Below are 25,093 nucleotides of genomic sequence, written 5' to 3' on the forward strand. Positions count from 1 at the left end.
CCCCAGACTCCACAATACTCATCTATTTCTTTTTATTGTAAAGATACAGTATGTGTTTGTCTCTTTTAATCATTGGTAGACCACACTGAAGTCTTTGATATGGTGAATTGATAAATTTAATAAAGAAAAATAGATAAATAGATTGCTATCTTGATTGATAGAGATTACTCAAGCAGCTGGAGTGGTGGGTTTTAAAGCTCTTTCAGTAGAATGATCTGAAAAGTAACATGGAAGATAGCTATGCAAAATAACAAAGTTTTTTGCACTGTTTAGTGGTGGATATTGTTGTATAACCAATGGATTCTGATAAAATATTTAACTAACATCTCTCTGGATGTGTATTTGTTTATTCTGTATTCAATTCATTATTTTATATATTAAGAAGAGTAAACTATTTCAGCACTCGGGAATGGTACTTTTATGTAATTTCAAACATAAAGAAAAAAAGCTGAACAAAAGCATGTGAAGAACGGATGGTAAATGCTTCAAAGTTTTTTTTAAAATGTCCTTCTGCATCAAATGTTAAGTAAGAAAAGTTATTTTTACTACATTCTTCTCCATATGATTGATAGTCTTATATTCAGTGCCATGTTAATGAAAGGCATACTGTCACTCTCAGTAGTTAAGAGATATTTCTGGAAATTCACACAGAGGAGTGATTATGAGGAATATATATCTATATCTACGTATGTATAGATACTGATACATATTTCTGTATTTGTATTTTTTTCCTTTTAAACAGCAACAACACAGAAACACTTGTTGCAGACAGACACAAATACAAATATTTGTGATCATGCTTGAATCAAAAACATCACTGTGCAAACATATGCAGACTGTTCACATTGTTATGGACCAAAACCCCTAACTGGGATAGAGTATGCATATTTACATGCTACATTTTGGCTCTGAAATTGGTGTGGCTTCTGTACATATCACATTTGGAATCTGATAGAGGAAAAAAAATCACATGGCAATGGGAGGCTGAGGGAAAATCTTACAAATCAGCCCAAGGTTAAAGCTTTAGACCAGGGGTAGGAATTGTGTTGCCTGTATATGACCCCTAAACATCCCAGTGCAGCTCCCAGGATCCCACCATTGCTGTGGAAAATCTTCAGCCTAAAAATGAATGATGTTCTTCCAGGAACTGAGGGCACATTTCTCCATGTTAAGGATACTGGCCCACACACCTTCCCGAGAACTGAAAACCATATTTTCACCCCATGAATGTAGGAAGTAAATTTGCCTAGGAATACAAATAATAGTTGTTAAATTCCTTGCTCTCATCAGTTTTAGCTGTCTTGACATGAAGAGACATCTCAATGAGGAATGTTAAAAGTCTTGTGAGATGTTACACCTCCACCTAAAAGTGAGAGCCATCTTTTTCTTTCTTTCTTTTTTTGTCCTTCAAAGTATTTGTAAGTTGTGTAATGTATTTCCCCTTGATAAAGTGTAAACATACACAGCAAGCCCAAAGGTACTCACTACTTATTAAGAAAGACACTCACAATACACCCAGCAATTCAGATTTTTAAATGAAAGAGCAAACATCCTAATTTGTGATGACCTGCACAATTTATGCAGTTCACAAATTATGCAATTTGATGCAAAACAAGCAATTCTGAGTGAAAACATAAGAGCTTTTGCTCAAAACATTGTTCCTGCCAATGCAGGAACTGGAGCTGTAGCCCAAGAAATTCCATGCCATCCTTGTTGCTGAGAAGAACAACGTGGCCTCATTCTTATTTGCAACATCGAGGCAAATGAGGATTTATGTCTCCAGAACTGAACACCTGGTTGTTAAAAAAGGGACAAATGTAGTCCTCTGAGGACCAGCAGGAAGGAAAAGTAGGGCATGCAACTCTAAGATCTTTAGAAACTTCCTTTCTATGTTTCGGTCAAATATCTAGTTCTTCCTTGTTGGGCATCCTAGATAATGTGGATATGAAGGATATGTATTGTATAGACATATATAGTTCCCAGAACCTATTCATGCAGTAAGTATGTTAAAAGCTTACTTGGCTCCTTCAGAATTAACAGCCATTAATTTGACATAGTAAAGAATGCTGCATGTTTGAGCAGACGAGCTTCTTAACTAAAAGGTGCTGTCACCATATAGATCTTGATTATTTTCATCCAGTGCTGGCTGGGATTTCAAAGAAGCTCACCGTTGGTGCAATATAAAACTAGATTCCATAATTCATTACATGACTTGGACATATACGCTTCTGAAAATATGCATCTCGTTTGAAGACTGTAAGGAAAATATTACCTCCTTATTCCTTAATTAATTCTTCAGCTAAAAGACATGTGCTAGTTCCCGTCTGGAATCTAAATAAGAACCAGGAGATGCTACAAGAAAAAGGTCCTTGCAAGGTTTTTTTTTCTTTGCTTCTCTCCCCCCCCCCCCCAATGCTATTAAGACATTAATTTTATAAAGGGCTTCTCCTTTTCCTGCACCAAATGTTTTTTTTCCTTCTGTTTTGTTGTTGTTGTGTACAAAGAGCTTTTTATGAATATAACCCTAAAATTGCTAATTAGTGAGCATATGTGAAGAAACAGTTCATGCCAAGCAATGGCCATACTTCAGTTCAATCTATGGGAGTTCTGAAAGAAATCAGTTCTACTGCTATCAATTTCACACTGCAGTGGTTATTTGGGTTAGTCCAAGATCATTGGATTCCTCTTGTCCAGGAGGACAATAAGACGACATCTCCACGACTAGTCATACTGGCTTGTTTGTACCATCAGCATCCTTGACGTACACAGGATCTTGAATGATGTTTCTGACTCTGTTGGTGCCTTGTCTGTCTGTCTTCATTTTAAAAGGAAAGCAGAAGTCCTTGAAGCATCGCTTGAAGTTTTCATCAAGAAAAGCATACAGGATGGGATTTAGACTGCTGTTGGTGTAGCCCAATGCAATGCAGAAATAATAGCTAGAAATGGCTGCAGTGCTGTGCGACACATCCCCAAGGGCCTCAACTAATACAAAAATGTGAATCGGGGTCCAGCAGATAATGAAGACAGCAACCACAACAAGAACCAATCTGGTGATGCGACGAAGGTTCCGGTCTTTTTCCCGAGATCCAGACAGAAGCCGTACACTTTTCAAGCGCAGAATCATCAGAGTATAGCAAATAACTATAATCAGCACTGGGATAACAAATGCAAAGACAAAGACACAGATTTTCATAAAGGTGTCCCACCAATCATAGTCATCATCTGGAAACTGCAGAGAACACTCAGTGCTGCCAGTATCTGTAAAGGAAAGAGGCAACAAGGAGAACAGACACAAGTCAGATGAGGTCAGATGTAAGATGTTGTAAGAACAAAATGCAGAGTTGTGCAAGAAATTTTCACTAAGACACTGAAATGTTACACAACTGGCACAGAAGTGCTGCAAGCTTTTGAGTTCTCCAAAATGTTTTTCAGGCACAATGGTACAAAAATATAGGGGAAGGGTGGACATGAAGGCCCCAAATCCATTGCATAGCTCTTCTGGTGCTGAGTGCAGGCTCAGTGAACAGAAAATAAGTGAAAGGGTCAGTTTGCACCATGCTGGTATGAACGGTTAATCAAGTTTCCCCTGGTGAATAAGGCTTGCTGATATTCAAGTTTTATATGGTACTTTCTGTGATGTTTCCCCAGGCCAATGCAAACAGAGGAATTATTATGTGCAGAGGACTGTTTGCTCAAAAAATATATATATATTGTGTAAGTAGCATAGCCCTGATACCTTGGGATTTTTTACCCTAGTATATCCACTGCATGACAGAAAAGTAAGTTTGGAGTTGCTTCCCAGTTGCTCCCATCTTTTTAAATTGCCTCTCCTCAGCATGTTCTCCAGATAATTAATCTAATTGTTTCAAGTCTGATGTCACTGTTGAATTTAGTGGATAAACCATAGCAAATGTATCCCAGAAAGTCCACTCTCTCTACCTACCAGCAATTCAGTAGCTCCCTGATGAATCTTAGCTCTTCTCAGTTCCACAGCTTAGAAAGAGAAGCAATAGCTTATAGGGGAAGACTTCCGTAAGTAATGAAGTAGAGCAATTGAGAGTGAAGACACATGATTTATAGCAATAAGACATTTATGATGCAGGAGTAAAGATATATATTCTATGGAGTACTATAATATTCCAGCCAACTTGATTGTTCTAAGGGTTTAACAAGCTTTTGTCCTTTAAAAGAAATAGTGTCTTTTTCTGGGCTGACATTAAAAATTATAGGGAAACCATAGAAAATTTAACAGCTGCTGCATGGAGGATGCTAATATTAATTGGCATTAAGATACTGGCCAGTCCATCCAGCAGCTGTGATCTGTAGTATAAAGCACATGTGGGATGACCCACTGGATACCATATTTTTTCCAGATGACTTTGATGATGGCCTGGGAATCTTCCAGCTGGTGGGGGCAATCCACTTCACCTTGGGAAAGAACCAGGGGCATTTTAGAGAAGGGATGGGAATACATGCCTTCCAATAGTTGTTGAACTGCAGCTTCCAGCATTTTCACCACTAGCTAGGTGAAGGTAGTGGAAATGGTTAGCAATAATGGGAGTTGCAGTCAAACAACATTTGTAGGGTCAGATTTTGGCTGGCTGTTCTCTGAAGTAGGGATGCGTACTGTTTATGGACTGTTTGGGAAACCAGTCCAAATCAGGGATCTCTGTGCAATTCTGGGGCAAGTACATGGTGATGCAAAGAGTTCCATGTTGCCTCAGGGTAGACGAATACACCTATGGACCTTCATTTTCTATCTAGCATTTATAGGGTTTGAAAGTTTTTAAAGATGCTCAGCTATTTGAAATGAGAAAAGGGAACATTCAGAGTTTCTGCAGTATCTTAGACTGAGCTGCTGCCACCAAAGGAAAAGGTGAGGGACAGCTGACCCCTGCAACCAGATCTCCCCTGAACAGTCCAGCCGCTGAGGTGCTAGGTAGGGCTCAGAGTAGGAAACTGCATGGCATACACTGTATATCCCCTTACAATTGCTCTGCTAGGCATTTTTCAGAGCTGCAGGGTGAAGAGCTGTGTTGCAGCTCATATAGCCTTTCTCTGTGTGTTCTGGAATGTTATTTGTTCCCACACAACCTAGATCATTAAACTTCAGTAAAATATTGTTGCACTCAATGAAATATTAGACATTATTACACTATTAAGACTATGTGCATGTATGCTTGCGGAAGGATGACTGATGTATGAGCTTAGAGTGGATAGGTAAAAAAGCAAAGTGTGTTGCTTATATACCGCCCCATAGCGCTTCAAGCACTCCCTGGGCGGTTTACAAGTTAATTATGCAGGCTACACATTCCCCCCCCCCCAGCGAGCTGGGTACTCATTTTACCGACCTCGGAAGGATAGAAGGCTGAGTCAACCTTGAGCCGGCTACCTGGGATTGAACCCCAGGTCATGAGCACAGTTTTAGCTGCAGTACAGCAGTTTAACCACTGCGCCACGAGGTCACAACAGTTAGGGTATTACACTCTGCCTTTCCTCCAACTATTTTTTTTCTCCTTTTTTACTTGTTACAGTGGTGTGAATGCAACTGCCTGTTGGTCTTTGTGCCATAGGATACCTAGGAAGACATCCTTTCTGTAGCAGCATCTTTTGGAGGAGATTGAATCTCCCATCTGAGAAAGTGTGTATCCCAATATACTATGTTACAATCAACATTTAAAGTCTACCACATCTCCAGAATCAATAATGCTCAACTCAGTTCATAGAACTTCAGTGAAATATTAATACACTTAATGAAATACTAAATATTATTACACTACGTGCATGCATGGTTACCGAAAGATGATTCTTGAGTTGGGTAACCCACACCTCTAGCTAAGCCATTGCTTTTTCCCCCGTTGGGAGGTTTGTTTGTTTGTTTTAATGGAGCTGTGGAACAATACAAATAATATCACAGCCAGACAAGGATTAGAAACTCTCCTAAAGGGGGTAAGGCAAGTTTGTCCCTGATCTGTGTGTCCTTTATTTGGCCATAAATATTACCAAGGTTTGATGCACATCATTACTCTATCAAAGGTTTATCAGCAAACAGTGGCCAGAATTCTGCTATTTATACCTGCTGAAGTAAGTCCATCAGGATAAAGCAACAAATTGCTTCTAGTTAAGAAACTGTTGTGGACATTTAACTTATAACATGGCAATGGATGGTAATGTTGACTTCTTAACCTTCATCAGGTCAATCCTAAAACAGAATCTTTTGGATTCTGGCCCATGAGCTTTGCATACAGGGCCATCCCAAGGCTTAGGGCTGCCTGAGGCATAGCACAAACTGCCATTCACCCACCCAAGTAGAATGCATGCAACATTGAAAGCTAGTTGAGTAATTATAGCATATGACACTAAAAAAAAACACCATACATACTCTTTCCCTGATTGGCAGTAAAATAAAAATAAAAAAACTAAATATATGTGGCACTTTCATGTCACCCAAAATCTGTTGCCTGAAGCAGCTGTCACACTGAACCATGTAGCAGGATCAGCTCTCATTATATTTAAAGGGCAGAGCCTATACTTACCTTCCCGGAACTCAGTGCCTCCAAGGACTATGGCTGATATGCCAACTGATGAAGACAAGAGCCAGATACATATGTTGATTATCTTGGCCTTCAGAGGGGTACGGAAATCCAGAGCCTTCACAGGGTGGCACACAGCAATATATCGATCCACACTCATCATGGTCAGAGTGAAGATGCTGGTGAACATGTTATAGTAGTCAATTGAAATAACTATTTTACACAGCACATCCCCAAATGGCCAAGAGTTCATCAAGTACTCAGTACTTTGGAAAGGCATGGTTGTGGTAACTAGAGCATCTGCTAGAGCCAGGTTAAAAATATAGATGTTGGTTGCTGTCTTCATCTTTGTGTACCTGAAACACAAGAAGGAGGTCTGGTTTTTGGTTTTCAAAATTGCCACTTGTCAGTTTAATGTCGAGAACCTTCTGGAAAAGCCATTCAGCTTAGTACTGAATTCAGTTTCTGTTTATTTAGTGCAAAGTTCACACACATTCAATAAGAATTAAATGGAACAAAGACACAAGGGGTGTTTAAGAAATAAGTGGTGCCTAACAAACGTATTTCAGCATGAGCTTTTGTGGATAAAGTCTACCACTTCAGACATGTGATTTTGTGCTTTATATTTTTGAGAACTGGAGCTGACCTACAAAGGCTCAAGCTGAAATTGTCTTAAGAGTGCTGCAATGCTTTTGATTTGGTTTGGTTTCCAGTTCGTTTTTATTTCTTTTTCTTGCTCTTGGCACAAAATAACACAGCTACCTCTCTGAAAATACATACACAAAAATGCAAACCAAAATACCTCCCTTTTCAGTAATTTTGGAGAGTGGATTGCACTGACAGGGTGAAAGTGTTATCCTGCTGCATGGAACCTGTAGGAAAGAAACCTATCTCTGTGTTTCTTAGAGAGCTGTGAAACTTTCTTCCTGTCCAGGCTGCACTGCAGCAGTTTCACTGACTGCTTCAGCAGTGCAGAGGAGATATACTTATTCCCATCTCTCCTGCCCAACACCTTCCCACCAACATGACCAGCTGCCCTCAGTGATGAAGTGACATTAGTCACAACTTAACAGCTACATTGTGATATTTAAAACTGTTTAAAAGAAAAGGTGATGGGCTGAATTCCGAGATGGGAATACAATTGTCAATGCCCTCTGGCCATGCTGATGGGGGATATGCTGGGAGTTTTAGCCCAGAAAGGTGACTCCATTTCTGGGGATGCAGCCAAGTCTAGTCATAAATAGAAGAACCATTAAAATCTATATCACTCCAGTTAATCATAAATACCGTATTTTTCGCTCCATAAGACGCACCTTTCCATAAGACGCACCGATTTTTTTGGAGAAGAAAACAGGAAAATATAATCTGTTTTCTTCGCTCCATAAGATGCACAGACTTTCCACCCCCCTGTTTTGTGGGGAAAAAGTGAGTCTTATGGTGCAAAAAATACAGTAATTCTAGCTCAGTGGATTACAGTAACCAGGGGTCTGGAGTTTGATTTCCCTCTGTGCCTCCCAAGAGAAGAGCCAGCCTGTGTAGCCTTGGACAAGCTGTAAACTCTTGAGTATTACCAGAGGAAGAACCCACTTCCGAGCACTTTATACCTAGATTGCTCTGAATTCAAATCAACTTAGCATATAATAATAAATAATTATATATCCCTCTGATTCAAATGGGTCTGTTCTAACTGTGAGTAAGTCTGAATCCAAATACTGTAGTGTATTGATTATATGTGTTTACAATTTGAAAAATTAAGATTTGTTTGCCCTTACAAGAAATCCAAGCACGCTATAAATCTATTATTTCATTGTACCTTTGTATTCTTATACATTTTCTAATGTCTAAATTGTTGCATTAGTTGTTGGGTTTTAAGATTTTAGCTCCTTTGGGTGTGGACATGTAGGATATTAACCAATTTATTAATTAATGCATAAAATCAACAACTTGTTTGCACCTTAGTATTGATTGACTGGATTTTAGAAATAGAATACAAAAAAACTGCACAGGAAGAAAAGTAGAGAAAGGAGAACAGTGGTTGAAGTAGTCAGGGAAGAACACAAAAAGGGGGACATGTCACAACTCCTGCAAGCCCACTTTTCACCACAAAATTGTTTGCAGAACAAAATGTGGAACAGTTTTTGCTAAGGGGATTATTGATAGTGCTCTACCAATAGAAGAACTGGCATTTACGCAGGTCTGGACTGCATCCTCTATAATTCTGTTTTGTCTTTCAACTGATTTATTGTTGCACATCTCTCCTATCAATTAAATTTCACTTGACACAGGCACAACTGAATTTATGAGTGATTTTAATTAGATTATGCAAATTAGTAAAGCTATTTTACTGCTGCTGGATTTACTTTCATCGCAAACTATCAAATAGCAGCTAAATGGGAATATAATTTTCTCTGTTGGTAACAAGTAGAAAGTAAATTTCCCTAGCATTTTTCATCTTTATAGGAATTACTCTCTCATCTTTCATCTCTCAAACTCTTTCAAGGAAAATGGTGCCATGCTTCTCTCAGTATCTAGCTGCATGAAGCAACATCCGTTATTACTGCTAAGTGGACTTAATGACTGAGCATTGGCAGTCATATCCAATTGTAGTCGATCCTGCTTTGGTCTATAATGCCTAGAATATTCACACATGCAAAGAGGACCAAAATAGCTTCTATGAATGCAAATGTAGATGTAGCAGATTTCCCACATTATAAAATGTACCCATGATACAGTTTTCCACTCCATTCTTCCTCACCCTAAGGCAGGGTGCAAGATTTAAAACGAAGATTGCTGCAATATGTTTTAGTACCCGCCATTTCCATTCATAAAATTGTTGGGCCAGCCTGTCTTGGCAGTAGCATTCCATGGACTTTCAAAACGGGCTGGACATTATTGCATATCACCCCACATCTGTTTGCATCTGTGAAACAGGCCTGAAATTAGAGACTGAGAACAATTTCTGATTCAGGCTGTTTCAACATGACAAGATGTTGGCAAGGAATTTTGAAGCCTCTTGGTATTTCTTGCCTCAGCAATAGTCTTTAGTTCCCTCTATGGACCATTTCTCATCTTATGTGTGTGTTATGTCTTGTCACATTGCATCTGATTTACAGAGAGCCTAAAAGGTTTTCAAGATAAGTGAGATATTTAAGGAGTAGCTTTACCAGTGCAAGCCCCCACCACTGAGTTTCCATGGCCAAGCAGGGACTCAACCCCAGGTCTCCTCAGGCCTTATCTGTCACTCTGTCCACTACATCGCTGTGAGTACCCTATTTATATTACACCTTAGAAATATATCTATTAATTATAAAAGACAAAAGCAAATAACCCTTTCCTTGCCAGTTAAAAGTTGATAAAGGAGTGACACAAATCTGGAAATTTCTGTCAAAATGCTTCTAAAAATGTTTTTAAATCAGTTCTAAAAGTAACATCTGAAAGTAACTAGGAGTTGCTAAGTAAATAACATAGGTGTTACTCCTTCTACCTGGAAAATAATTTCTAATTGATAGTTGTTGCTCCAATGTAACCAACTAAAAGTACTGTATTACCTTAATTACTCCCAAGTAATGCAGTAATGCAGACTAGGACTGCAAATGGGCAAGATGCAACCTTTCAGCTATTTGCTATTGCTGTTATGTGACATCAAGTCCCCTCTGACCTTTGGCAGCCTTTTGAGTGAGTGACTTTCAAAATGTCCTGTGATTAACAGCTCTGCTCTTGCAAACTCACACCCATGTACAGTATTCCTTTATTGAGTCAGTTCAACCCATATTTGGTCTTTATTTTCCCCCCACAGTCTTTAACTTTTCCCAGCATTATCATCTTTTCCATTGAGCATTGTCTCCTCATGATGTATCCAAAGTATGACAGCCTCAGTTTAGTCATTTCTGCTTCCAGAGATAGTTCAGGCTTGATTTGGTCTAGGACCCATTTCTACATCTTAGCAGCCCCTAGTGACCATAAAGTTCTCATCCAGCACCATATTTCCAATGAATCAATTTTTCTGTTTTTTAGTAGATTTTATTTGATTACTGCAACTTTAACCAGCATAGTCAATGGCAAGAAATATTGGGAGTTACACTCCAACAGCTTGAGAACTCAACCCTGCAGTGAAACTGAGCTGTAACGTTGTGCCTACTTTTATCTGCACAATCATTAAATTTAGTAGCCTTTTGTGGGTTAATTCTAGGTTTGAGTTCCCTTTTATTCTGGAGCACACTGTGACAGTGCGGCTTGCCCAAGGCTACACAGGATGATCCTACTCCTGGGTGGCACAGTGAAGAATCAGGCTCCCGTAGCCATGTATCCAATTCACTGGTGAGCTGTCATGCATACAAAAATGTTTTGAATGCATTACAGCTCCTCTTTCAAAGTTTAACCAGTCACAATTGCCAAAAATTCATTTGTTTACTGATTATTTGTTACATTTGCATCCCACCTTTCCTCCCATGAGCTCTAGCTCTTTTCTTCCCATGTTAATCCTCTCAACAATTCTGTGATACAACTCAGTTCAACAGAGTGTGACTGGTCCAAGGTCACTCAGTAAGTTTAATGACTGAGATTTGAACTCTGGGACTCTCCCAAATTATAATCTGACAAGCTAATGTCTGCTGTCCTGTCTGAAAATATAGTCAGCCATTTTGGAATAAGGTACATTGTGGGGTCCATTTGTAAGTAGTTGCCTTGAGAACACATGTGGACAAGTCCTCCCACAAGGTCTGGTTAGGGTTGACTGAGCCCCTCCACAAAGCACAAATAGTCAGGGATTATTAGTGTCCCTAACAACAGGCACAAACAAATAAGATTCAGAATGCTACCCTAGGAATGGTAGTAGGGGAATACAATTGCACAGTTTCATATCTCATGGAAACAGATGTCCAACTTCTGCGCCAGTTTGGTGTTGTCAGGATTGGTGTTGCCACACACCATATATTACAGGACCCCACAGCTTTTGCTCTTATGGTAGCTGTACTGGAGGAGAGGGTATGTTAGGAGACCTTTTAGCCATCTTTGCATTCATTTAACAGGGTTGTATATGTTTTCCTTTTGCTTGATAAACTAACATTGTGTTTCAATCAGTTCTGTCTATTTTCACTTTTTATTTCCTGATTGCCTTCATGACTGTGGCATTGCAATCATTTCTATTGGTATACAGTATGCCCTCTATACCTGTGGAGGATCAGTTCCAAGCCCCACCCCACAGATGCTGTAAAAATGAAGATTATAGTGAACACTGTTTTAATAGCAAATGCTATACATAGGATGGTCTCACGCTCTCTTCCATGGCCAGTTCTAGTAATGACATCAGGGAAATATATTTCCCTAGAGAACGCTTCATATAGCATGATTTCTGGCTTCCTCTAGTGGCCAGTTCTGGTAACTTAATTGTTAAATATATATATATATATATATGATGACTCATGATGACAGAAAGACAATAGGACCTCTTTGTCCCTGGGATCTTTTTATAGGTTTTTTTTCTCTTTTAATATTTTTAATATTTTCAGACCGTGGATAAGTGAATCAGTGAATACGGATCCCAAGGACAAGGAGGTCCTATTGTATTTCTGTCATCATGAGTAATAACCAATTGTGCACGTGTGGTCATTTTAAAAATACTAAATATAAGGTGACATTTCTCTCTCTCTCTGTCTCTCTCTCTCTCTCTCCCTTTCTCTCTCTCTCTCTCTCCCTCTCTCTCCCTCTCCCCCCCTCTCTCTCTGTCTGTCTGTCTGTCTGTCTAGCCAGCCAGCCAGCCAGCCAGCCATAAGATAGTCCATTAAGCAGATGTAAAAGCCCACCTGAAAACTTCCTCAAGCTCTGCCTCACAAACAGTTCCAGGGTTACATGCTGCCCCATAGAACAGTTGACAGGCTTTGCCAAAGACTTTGTTGCCTGGGCATGGAGGGAGCAGCTCCCCCACCCCGCCAACTGAGCAGGGATGAAGGAGCACTTTGGAAACACAAATTCCCCCAGGTTACAAATCCCAGTAGTTTTGTCATAAAATGAGACACACACATGCAGACCAAAAACCAAGTGGGATAAACTCTAATGTTTATGGATTGCAACTGCTTGTTCAAATTAGATTCATAGTCAACATCTGGAAAGTGCATAGTAATGCATTTCTGTTCGTACAATAGTGCCATGAGGAGGAGAAGCTAATTATTTGCTCAATAAACCCAAGTGGCAGGCAAACAAGGAAAATTATAGGATCTCATTTGCATGGTAAGTGTTGGTTAAGCAGATTCTTATCCTAAATATTATTCAATTACATTAAAATGCCTACAAAACTAGTCTTTGCCAATGTTATTCAATTTTCCATTCTGTGCAAGACCACATGAAGAAAGCCCTCCTCCTGCACAGTTGACTTAGATATGTATGAGTATCTCCCCCAACTTGTCTCATATAGGCAGAGAAATCAATTGAACTGTTTTTCTCTTTTGTGAACAATTGTTCCACTTATTCTCCACTGCCCCAATGAACCAATCTAAGCTAAGAGGCATGTCATCCTTGTCTAGTTCAATTGCTCATGAAAAAAACAGGGATCAGTGTCATATTACTAGTCTCAGCTACAGAGTGGACCTTTTCAACAAACTACTGAAAGGTAAGTCAACAGTAATGTGAATCCCATTGAGTCAGTGGGTCTTTTCCAGTTGCAGCTAGCAACAAGATACTACCCAGGGTCTCTTGCTGTGTGGAGACAGCCCTATACCATTGTACTCATGTAAATCCTGCCCCAATCTTCAACAGAACATGCATCATCTGTAGTTGGAATCCATTTACTTGCTTCTTCCTCCGCCAGTACAAACTTTGTATATGTATTAAGATTGTCTAAAAAGAAAACTAGAATCTGTAAGCAAATATGAAATGTTTGCAAGGATTGTCCTGGTAGAAATTACTGGCCGTTATGTTAGTAGAATGCAGCAGGCTAGTAAGGTAAGCTCTTGGCTAAGAATTAGCAGTAATAACAACCATGTTTGTGGTAAGGTAGAGGGAAACATTCATGTTTATTTATTGTTCTAGAAATCCACTGAGGATAAAGCAGAATAAAATCTACCCTGTTTCCCTGAAAATAAGACAGGATCTTATTATTAAGACCTGGCTATTTGGGCAGGCTTTTCCTCCTGCTGTATCTTAAATTCACACCCTAACATCTTGGATTTATAGTGTGTGTTTATTGGCTTAACTGTTTTTAAAATTGTAATGCTGCCCAGAGTAGACCTTTGGTCTAAATGAGTGGGGTAGAAATCTAATATAATTAATTAATTGATTGATTTTTCCTCCAAAAATGCATTAGGGCTTATTTTCAGGGGATGTTCTATTTTTTTCATGTAGAACAATCTACATTTATTCAAATACAGTCATGTCATCTTCTGGTTGGTGCACAATGATGGAGGGCAGGTTTTCACTTAACTGGGGCTTATTTTGGGGGGTAGGGCTTATATTACAAGCATTCTGAAAAATCATACTAGGGCTTATTTTCAGGTTAGGTCTTATTTTAGGGGAAACAGGGTAGTCCTGAATACAGAATCTCCTGGAGCTGCCTTTTATGTGTGCAGGTGTACTAAAAGCCAACATGGAGGCAACTTGATAGCCAGCTGTTGAATGAAAAAGAAGCAGAACAGAAAAATGAAAAACTGTTTCCTAGAACAAGGGAGAGGTGACCTTAGAAAGAAAGGATCACTAACAAAGATCAAGATGGTAAAAATAAAGTTCACCTGGCTACCTATCCTTCTTTCTACCTCCATCTTAGTTGCTTGAAAGGCAACATAGCTTTTACTCAGTTCCACTGTGTACTATAATTATTCACAATTCATGCCCCCCCCCCCAATTCTTTTAAACATCTGCTCTGTTTGGAGATCATTTTGGTGCTCTTTACCAAATGTTTAAGATTTCAACACCCTTAATGATTTAGTGTCATTTGAAAACTCTTAGTTCCTCAATTATTTATGAATTAGTTAAACAGTACAGAGACGTTTGGAAATATCCACTGTTTACCTCTTACTATTATATAAAGCCCATGGATATAACCTATTATCTGCCATATGATCAAGCTTTCTCAGGATATTTCAGTGAGGGATGGGCTCTTGAATGTGATATATCACTTTTTTCTTTTTCTGACAATGTATGCCCTGAAACTAAAATAATAAATATGTATGTAACTGTCAAGCTATCTCCTCCCTTCTTGATTTAGTGCTTCTGACAATATGAATGTGATAAAAGATGGTTTGTTTTTCATCTGCTCTGGTACCCACACATCTCATCTAGGACAGAGTACTATGGATAAATATCAATTTAAGATGTGAACTCTCATTCCTATTTCAGCGTTAAAGCTCGGTCTACAGTTGAAAATTGAAATGATTGATTTCACTTTTAATTTCAGATATGAGGAAACTTTTGTCTTTAAAACTCAGTTCTTTCAGGGGGTTCTTTCTTTGTTCTCTTCAAACCCTAGCTAGATTTTACAGACAGGAAAGGTCACTGTTACCACCTCTCATATCTTGGTGACAACTTGAAAGATGAACATGCAATGTTTCACCATTCCTTGCCCCAGTGTACAGCCTGCTGCTTGCAGAATGCAGATGTTTATTTAATCATAGAACTGCAAAGCTGGAAGAGGTCCTATGGACCATCAAGTCCAGCCCCTGTCAAGGAGGCACAGTGGGAAATCAAATCCCAACCTCTGGCTCTGCAACCAGATACCTAAACCACTGGGCTATCCAGCAGTTGTTTGTTTGTTTGTTGCTGCCGATTATGTTGGAGTTTTGTTCGCAACCTTGCATGCCATCTGTGGTTTGAGCGACTGGGAGGGACTTTTCTATCCAGCACTTTTAGTACGTTGGAAGCATCATTGGATACTCAACAAGGTAATTTGAAAAAGTAATCATCCCAGAGTTTTGTGGCACTCACTTGTTCCTATATCCTGGGACCATGAGGCCCAGTATACTAAAGAAAGGGATTCAGAATCACACTGCACCCATCATAGCTATTAGTAGTTGACAACGGCATCATAACGGCAAACCCATAATGCTAAAATTCTATTTCAACCTGAAATTCGAGTCCATCTCAAACTTAAAGAAGGTGAAAACATTTCCAGTGAAGACATCACTGAGAAAATAATGTAAAATTAGAAAAGGTATTTTTGCCACACATATGATTTCTGGAGCTAGAAAAGTATGCTGGAGCCATGAATTCCCTCCACATCCATCTTTACTTGCTGTGTAGAAAATAGCCCTGTGAAGAACAAGTTGAAAAAGTAACATTACTTTTGTCTTGCTATTTTTTAAATTAGCACTCCTTTCCTTCACGCTCTCTAAAAAGCACTCATCTTCTGGCCTAAAAAGGCCTCTTTCACTACTTCCTTTGTGCAGTAATGGTCCTCAAAATGGAAGCACTCAGAACAGAAGCCATGGTGAGATCACCATTTTAGTCAAATCTGAGCCCAGCAGCCAGGAAATTCGTCCTTATCTCAAGATACATTTCACTGTGCTCAGGCTACACCCACTGCCCCATAAGGATTATAGGCCAACTGAACTTTGACTCAGTTACTCGTGACTGCAGCGTGAAAGGACAGTGGTGTCTAGTGAGAAAGAGGAATGCTGAGGATCTGAATCATAGATCTCCCATCCAGGCTGCTTTTGACATATGACTATTTGAGACAATTATAGATCACAGTTGGGGAAACTGTGACTCTCCAAATGATGCTGTACGTCAGTTCCCATCAGTCTTAGCCAGATAGGCCAATGCCAAGGGATGATGGAGATATTAGTTCAGCCCTGCTGTCTAGTTCAAAGCTTGGAAAACTTGGTCATCTCTTCTGTGACAAACACTGACTCATTCATGAAGTTTGCAGCTTACTTAGATCCTGATGAATTCAATGAGCTTCTATGTAACTTTACAGAAAATTGCCTCAGGCTCCTTTCTCCCCCCCCCCCCACCTCTCAGAACTTTGAAATACACAAGTTGCTCCCATGAATGTGTTGGAGTTTAGGAATGTTATTTTTTGGGGGGACTACGACTTCCAGGATCCCCCAACCAGTCCAAAAAGTAATATACCAAAACTCCAACACATTCATGGGAGTAACTTCCAGTGCAATGTACTTCTGAATAAACATCATAGTAGGATCACACTGCTCACCACTACTCTACTGCACTGCAGAAAATGTATTTTCTTATGTATTGCCTCTACTCATCTTTATTCTTAATGCTCAGTCTTACTTCGGTATTCCCACAACTGGTGCTGTAGTTACTATAGATGTTGCCCACAGATCTAGGGAGAGAAGAAAACCCTTTTTTCCAGAGTACTTTTGGAAGATTCAAGTTAACTTTTAAAATCTATCATTTACTTTTGAGAATATGGGGAAAATGAAACAGTCTTGCAGCTGGGGAGTGGGAGGAAGGAAATTGAGAAATTTACATTATTTTATTGAACTACAGATGGTGGGTGCCACAAATGATGAATCCAGAGCTTCAGCATGATGATTATAAAGAATGGTGATCACAAAACGGCTGTTCATTCAAAATGGCAAAATAGAATGGTGGGGAATAGACTCATGCTGTCTGGTGACGATGTCACAGATGCTGGCCACTCCATGCTCATGACAATAGCACCAAGAAACAAGAATGTGGTAATTGGGCTTGCCAGGACAAGAACCACCATTTCAATCAATTGCACAGCCTAGTCTGAATACTAGAGACACTTGCTGGATAATGTTATTAATGCAGATTACAGATGGCCAAATAATCAGTTCAGTCTATACTCATGCTATAGTAGTGCTTTAAACTGCTCCATCATTAATACGGAAATCAAGCACTATGAAGAAAGACTGAAAGAACTGGGGATGTTTAGTCTTGAGGGGGAAAAGACTGAAAGGACTTTTCAAATACTTAAAAGGTAGTCACACAGAGGAGGGACAGGATCTGTTCTATATCATCCCAGAGTGTGATGTCATGTAAAAATGGGCACAATCTACAGGAAGCCAGATTTAGGCTGAATCTCAGGGGGGAAAAATCTTAATTGCTAGAGCAGTATGACAATGGAACCAATTACCTTGGGAGGTGATGAGTGCTCCAATGCTGGAGGCACTCAAGAGGAAATTGGACAACCATCTGTCAGATGTGCTTTGATTTGGATTCCTGCATTGTTCAGGGGGTTGGACTCAATGGCCTTATAGGCCCCCTCCAACTCAATTATTCTATGATTCTATAACACAAAGAGTCCAAAGACTACTACTGGACACAGAATGGTGAGAGCAGTTTGAGTGCTTAGCATGAGAAATTGCTTCAACATTCAGCAGACCATGACTGGCAATTGGAATTGAATCAGAAGTCTACATTTTTCCCTCAACAGCATGCACATGCAAAACACAATCTGCTTCTAACTACAGCAAGACTTGTGCAAATACTGGAGTAAAACTGAGCATTAAGAATAAAGATGAGTAGAGACAATACATAAGAAAATACATTTTCTGCACTGCAAGTAGAGTATTGCCTATGGTTTCATTGTGAAGTTTCAGCTTGACCTCGACCTCACAGGGTTGTTCTGAGGATCAGGTGAGGAGGACAGCCATGCATGCTACCCTTGAGCTCAGTGGAGAAAAGTCAGGATAATAAGTCATATAATCAGTCTGCAGGGATATCAGACAAGATGACAATAGCAGACTGGATGTATCAGTGGTCTGATAAGACAATTTAAAATGTGGGCTACCAATGACTGTTAATTTTCTTGCATCTGATAGCACAGTGCAAAAATACATTGTGTTGTATTGCAGTGCTTCTTCTATGCACAAACCAGTTTCACATGCCTTATCTCAGAAGTCTTCACAACTGTAGGTTGCTATTATTCCCATACTACAGCTGAAGATGAAGGGGGGAAGCTGGAGAAATGGCTCATCTGCGAGCATCTGGTTAGTTCAAGGCTGAGACAATCTTTGAAACAGACTTCTCAGCTCTCAGAATCATTGAACTGCTACAATACAGCAACTTTCACCATATTGAGTACTACACAAAGAGTCAAGCTGGGAGGAGGATTAGCATTCTTTCACTCAGCAATGATGCCTAGCAACACAACCCAGATCATGACAACAGAGCAACAAAAGCTACATACAAGTGTTTAAAATTAACGGAAGGAAAAGAGAAAGTGCATTAAGAGTAGGTTGGTTATTGGTTCTCTCAGAGCATTCCTCATTATCTCAGAATTTTCTGAAATACCAGCATAGTTTGAGGAGCAGATTCTCAAAATGCCTTTAGGTGCCTATGAAAAAGATGGATTGTGGATGGCTGTGGCCACCCAAGGGGCAAAAGGTCTAGAAGCCTGTACAGTACTGTATTTACCAGGCCTTCTAGGAAGGACCAAGTGGAGATACTGATGTCATGAAAGGGAGTTGTGGAAGGAAAAGGTGTAGACATCCAAAGGCAGATAATCGTAGGGCAGCCAGATACATAATATGGAAATACTCACAGAAAAAGTAACAAGGAAACAAAGAAACAGTGCCAGAAAACCTTTAAATTGCTCCACAGAGAGATTATTCTTTACCACAGCATCAGTGAGACAAAAACAGACACAGCTTTCCCATATTGTTTCCCATATTTCCATACTAGCTGAAATACAGTAATAAATCACACTTGGAGTAGGCCCATTGAATCACGGAGATTTGTTGAATCAACACTTGTGTAGATTCAATTGATTTAGTGAACCTACTCTAGTTGTGACATACTGCAAAATTTCAGCCATTGTTCAATATGTCTCAGGAGATTTTTTTTACTAGCTTACAATTGGCAAAATGTCTGGAGACCAAAGACCTAACATATATTTCGTGATTTGAGGGGGAAAGGACACCTTCCACCACCACCACCCCAAGTTATTATTTCTCTGCTGGGACAGTTAATAGGAAAACCAACAGATGGTGCACCATATGTGAGAAATAGCTTTGTAAGGACCATCTAAGTGACATGCACAGAATGCTCCTTCTCTCAGCAGATATCTTTTCTTACTGAGGTAGAAAATTGTTCCAAAAGATCATTGACACTAGGTCTTCTGGCAAATAAATTATTATTTTTTCCCTCCAAGGTTTACATTGGTTTTTAATTCCCGGGATTCAAAACTAGGCTTTGTTTCAAATTGGAAATAAAAAGTTCAAATTTTAAGGCACAGGATTTGTGTTGGTTACATTTTTTAAAAAAAAGGAGGGCTATCAGCTACTTCAGTGGTCCCCAACCTTGGGCCTCCAGATGTTATTTGACTACAACTCCCAGAAGCCCTCACCACTGCCTCCGCTGGCCAGGATTTCTGGAAGTTGAAGTCCAAGAACTTCTGGAGGCCCAAGGTCCAGGACCACTGAGCTACTTGACACTAATATCTGAGTTCAAACGAATTCTTGCTCTGTGTCTTCAACCATTAGGGAAGACCCCCATTTCCACATGTGCAAATGCTCTTGTGAATGTGGGGCATTTCCATATTTAAATTCTCCTTGGCTCAGAAAATACCCTAAAGTTGTTCAGTGCATGTTTTCATACCACCCTGGATAATTTCTAAATGGTTTATAGTATTTAGATGTCAAATGTCAGTGCCAAACAACTACAAAGCATTTAAATCAAACAAAATGCTTGCTTTCAATGGTTGGCCCCACCACAGCATATACTGGAGGTCACAAAATTGACCCCTGGACCAAGGCAGAGTTGCTTACCCTTGAATTAAGGAGTTAAGTCTCTAGTCAATGAATTAAACATTTAGAAAATAAGATACTTATTTCACACACATACATTGACACATCCTTTTTTCAGACATACAGAAATGTGTCTCTTTCCACACTAATAAACTTTCTCACGACTCCTTCCACATAGGAAAAAAAAGAACATCCTTTGTCTCCCTCTTTTATGCACACGATAAAAGGTATCTATATCTTGTCTCTGTATTGCAATAAAGTACTAATTTATTGTTGTGATTGAGAGATTCTTAATTTAGATAATAGCAATGAAAGATAAATGTTACAGAACTGGCTGGCTAATTTCATTCTGATTTTTTTTTCACCATTTGGGTTCACACACACACACACACACACACACACACACACACACACACACACACACACACACACACACACACACACACACACACACACACACACACACACACACACACACACACACACACACACACACACACACACAAACTGCGTCCACCGTCTTTACCAGTCTTGTTTGCTTCATGCTGATAAGCCAACCCTGGACATGTTTTACTTCCAGACAATCAAACAGAGGACAAAATAGCAGGATTTAAGTATTCTGTGATGGATAGGACCAAAGGTATGAGTCACAAAGTGAAACTTGCTGGGAGTTTACTACAGAAAATGAGCTCCTTTTGAAAATGGTATAAGAATTTATTTTAGAAATATATATAAAAGAAAGCACAAGAAATGTTAAAATAGAGATGGTGCTAGAGATCTAAATGGGTTCTCTCAGAAGTGTGTTCATTATTGTTTTACATTAAAATAGCTTATTAGTGTTCTGGATTCACTTTGAGAGTCAGTGTTGCATGGTGCCTGTATTTTTCCACAGCAAGGCTACTAGCAGCTTTGTGGGTGCTACTAACAGCTTTTTAGATCAGGAAAATGGGATGGGGAAAAAATGGCCACTCCCCCCCCATTCTGGGGCATCAATCGTCCCCACCCCCATAGCTGCTTTAAATTGAAAGGGTGGGAGGAGATGTGCTCATAGCTATTCATATTACATTTTGTCTTGTCCTTCCGATAATTATGTAAGATATTTCTTTATACTCATTGTTCTTAGCTTTAAATATTGTGGCTGTTGTGGGTTTTTCGGGCTCTTTAAATATTGTCTTTTAATGATGTTCACCCTTGTTGTGTACTCATTGTTTTAAACTTTAAATATTATCTTTCAGTATTGTATGCCTCCCTTTTCAGAGAGAAAGTCAGGGTTAAAATATTTTAAATAAATAAATATATCCATCAAGGAAGGGACGTGGTGGCGCTGTGGGCTAAACCGCAGAAGCCTGTGCTGCAGGGTCAGAAGACCAAGCAGTCGTAAGATCGAATCCACGTGACGGAGTGAGCTCCTGTCGCTTGTCCCAGCTCCCGCCAACCTAGCGGTTCGAAAGCATGCAAATGCAAGTAGATAAATAGGGACCACTTCGGTGGGAAGGTAACAGCGTTCCGTGTCTAAGTCGCACTGGCCATGTGAACACGGAAAGATTGTCTTCGGACAAAACGCTGGCTCTATGGCTTGGAAACGGGGATGAGCACCGCCCCCTAGAGTCGAACACGACTGGACAACAAATTGTCAAGGGGAACCTTTACCTTTTTATATCCATCAAGTACACTGGAAACTGGAATATATTTGAACGGTGATGATTTCATCATTTTTAAAAAGCAACCTTAGACTTGAGCCACTTTTTAATATACAAACACCATGATAACAAGGCAAGCCACCAAAAAAAAAGGCAGCACCAATATACAGAGTGTTCCATTTCAAGTTCCAACAGAAGCCAAAGCTACATGAATAGCACTAGTGGCCAACAGGGTGAACAGAAGGTCATCATGACAATCCTCAGGAATGATCAAGAAAAGGCCACATAGTCATAGAAACAATAAAAATGCAGGAAGAGGTGATACCTTTAACAATCCTCACATATTCTCTTCTAGACCTCCCTTTCCACTCAGGGCAAATATAGCCATGCAGTGAAGCAAAACCAATTTGTACAGAAATGAGAGAGCACTGCACAAATTATGTGGCAAGCTCACACTCATGTCTACATTTGTGGTTGCAGAAATATGCGGATAGGGGTGTGTGTGGCTAAAATAGTTTTATTGAGCCCAGAGGAATCCTTCTGCTATCACCTTTGCACTTGTGATGGACTGAACCAAGCAGCTTATTTGGAAAAGGAAGTTCCACATAGGGACATTGACCTTACAAAACATGACACTGCTTTATTAAAATTTGGAAAACATAGAAAACAAGATTATAAATATGAGATCTGTGAAAAGAACATATGTTGTGTTATTTATAACATGGGTAATGATACAGCAACATTAATCACTTCTTATCCCTGGGGGGAGCTCTACCCATATGTTTCTGCAGTACTCTCAGACTGCTCTACTGCATCACCAAGGCTGTATAACTACAACTTTGAAGTCAGTTTTCTGTTTAGTTAGAGGAAAAGGAAAACAGAAAACTCATTTCAACATATTTGTGCAATTCAAGGGACATTTGCCTTTGACTTGTATTTAAGCATCTATATCTTTATCCAGATGGCAGTTTTCTTCATGGATGGTTCAGCATGGTAATAATGCTGAATTAGAACATCCAGAAAATGAATCTCAAGGAAGAAATTATAAATTATAAGGTGAGCTCCCCCATCCCCACCGTAACACTTGCTATTTTGGATAAGGGCATTTGCAGGCACTGATCACTTATTTTCCAGATCAGGGAACCAACTATCCTTCAGCTAGGAATATCATATCCAAGGGATTTGATAAATAAATTGCACATATTTGGCCCATATCTGTTTACTCTCAACTCCTTTCTCTTTTCAGTTACGTGCATTTTCTATTATCAATAAGTCTCACCATAAAACTCCCTTATGCTGCTTACCTTATGATAACAAACATGACCAGAGAGTTGCCAACCAAGCCCACCACAAAAACCATTGAATAGACGGCTGTGATGATGATGGGAATAGCTGGGGAGATGTTGGTGTGGTTCTGTTGCAAGTCTTCATACATGCCACTACTGCTGTTGCCATATTCTGCCCAGTCCACAAGCCAGCTAGTGCTAGTCACACTTGGAAGTGGACATGCTCCAGGGGAACATGTAGGGCCTGGTTCCTCACGGAAAATGTATACTGGAGATTCCATGGAGGGTTCCACCTTCAGCCAGGTAGAGAAGACAAAGAGCAAGGAGGGAAACAGGTGAATAGGCTGGAAAGAGAGAAAAGACCACATTTTAAGTTGGGGTCCCTAAACTGACCTTTTCTAGGTGCCTTAGACTTCAGATCCTAGAATTCAATTGCTAGCTGGGCATAGTAGCATTTATACTCTCACCTAGGTGTGGTACAGGTGTCAATAAGAATTCTGAAGTAACTATTCCTGCAGTTATGAGTGCCTTCAGAATAATAAGAACAAACTGGGATGGGAAAAACTGAATTTCATAGTGGTGAGAGACATTCATGAAATAACCACAATTTAAGAGCATCATCTTTGAATGAAAGAGTAGCCTAAAACTGCATGTCTGCGGTCCCAAAGAATTTCTCATCTATATGAATTTAATTCTGGAAAAATCAATGACAGAAAGCTAGAAGAACTCCAAGCATCGCTAGTATTAGGTCAGAGAAGAAAGCCACAATAATCAAAAGGTCTGAAACTCCTGCTAATGCACTAAAAACTTGGGAAACTGTTAAAACACATTTTGTTCACTCTAGATCAAGATACACAACATCATGGTCACATCACACGAGACATAAACAATTCAGTCAGATCCCTCCTCATTACTCCCCCCCCCCATTAGTGCATCCAAATGGCACATAAATAATATAAAAAGGGGACCAACAGCCTTTAAAAAGATATCACTATTTTAGAGAAAAAGGTAGAGGACAAAGACTATATCTCAAGAAAATAAACATTATTAGCAAAGGAAGAGAAACAGAGCAGTAGCAACATTACCTTTTTAAAGAAAACCAGGAAAAGAAGCAGATATTCTCACAAGTTGGAAAGCATGTTCTCCCTGCCTATGCCTGTTTTACTCTTTGAAAGAGAGTCTTCTTTTACCGGGAAGCTTTGCACTCCTGGGGATGAAGAGCAGGCTGGCTATTGAGCTCAGAGAAGCAATGACTGCAGCTTCCACTTTACCTTTCTACCAAGCAATCTCTCGCACACTCTCTGTCTCCCACTCTCACTCTGCTAGTTTCGTACGTCGGCAGCCCTTGCACAAATGCTCCTCTAAGCTCACATGACTTTTCTCTGAACACCCAAAGGCAAGCAAAGTATCAAGCAGGAGTGGGGCAGCATCTCCTCTAGCATCTGGAAGAATTTAGACCATGCTCTGCATTGTTCCTGTGCTCTATCCTAATTTTTTAAAAACTGAAGCCATACAGTTTCCCACAGCCCATGACCATTGCTTCTCTCTTCCTTAATTGCATAGAACAGACAGCAAAAGAGAAAATTCAGATAAAGGATACTTGACTGTCCACATGAGACATTTTGAAAGCATTCAGGATAGTTCTGCGATGCTGACATACTGTCCCCTGCTGTATTCAAACTATATAAAGGAAGCAAGAGAGAAGTGTTCCCCTCCTTGACACTGCAGAAGGGGCAGGACACTACGACGATTTTGTTACATGCAATAGTGATTTTGTCACATTTTTATATTGCATCATAAATAGTTTTCTAACAAGAATGAAACATCTTGTTTGTTTCAATCAGGGCAGATGCACTGAATCAACACTATTTAAATAAAATGCCTTCCATAGTTATAGTTTTAGAAGACGTAGCTGTGCTAGTCTGCTAGCGTATCAGGCCAAAACAAAAGAAAAATAAAACAATAAAGAG

The 25,093-nt window shown here is 39.6% G+C and overlaps 1 protein-coding gene across 2 annotated transcripts; it reads right to left on the minus strand.

The window, feature by feature from the left end:
* Window positions 1–331: 331 nt before the first annotated feature.
* OPRK1 (opioid receptor kappa 1) lies at window positions 332–24,818 on the minus strand. 2 transcript variants are annotated; one of them, XM_020795948.3, is made up of 4 exons: window positions 24,209–24,818; window positions 23,142–23,467; window positions 6,537–6,889; window positions 332–3,258 (listed from the first exon to the last, which is right to left on the minus strand). In XM_020795948.3, the coding sequence occupies exons 2-4, from the start codon at window positions 23,402–23,404 to the stop codon at window positions 2,726–2,728; spliced, it is 1,149 nt and encodes a 382-aa protein (XP_020651607.1). In that variant the 5' UTR covers window positions 23,405–23,467; window positions 24,209–24,818; the 3' UTR covers window positions 332–2,725. The 2 variants fall into 2 exon arrangements, with proteins under 2 accessions (XP_020651607.1, XP_078249872.1); XM_078393746.1 differs by lacking the exon at window positions 24,209–24,818 and having other exon boundaries at window positions 23,142–23,782.
* Window positions 24,819–25,093: the final 275 nt, after the last annotated feature.

This window comes from Pogona vitticeps, chromosome 4 (assembly GCF_051106095.1).
Source record: "Pogona vitticeps strain Pit_001003342236 chromosome 4, PviZW2.1, whole genome shotgun sequence".
In the NCBI taxonomy this organism is placed as follows: Eukaryota; Metazoa; Chordata; class Lepidosauria; order Squamata; family Agamidae; genus Pogona; species Pogona vitticeps.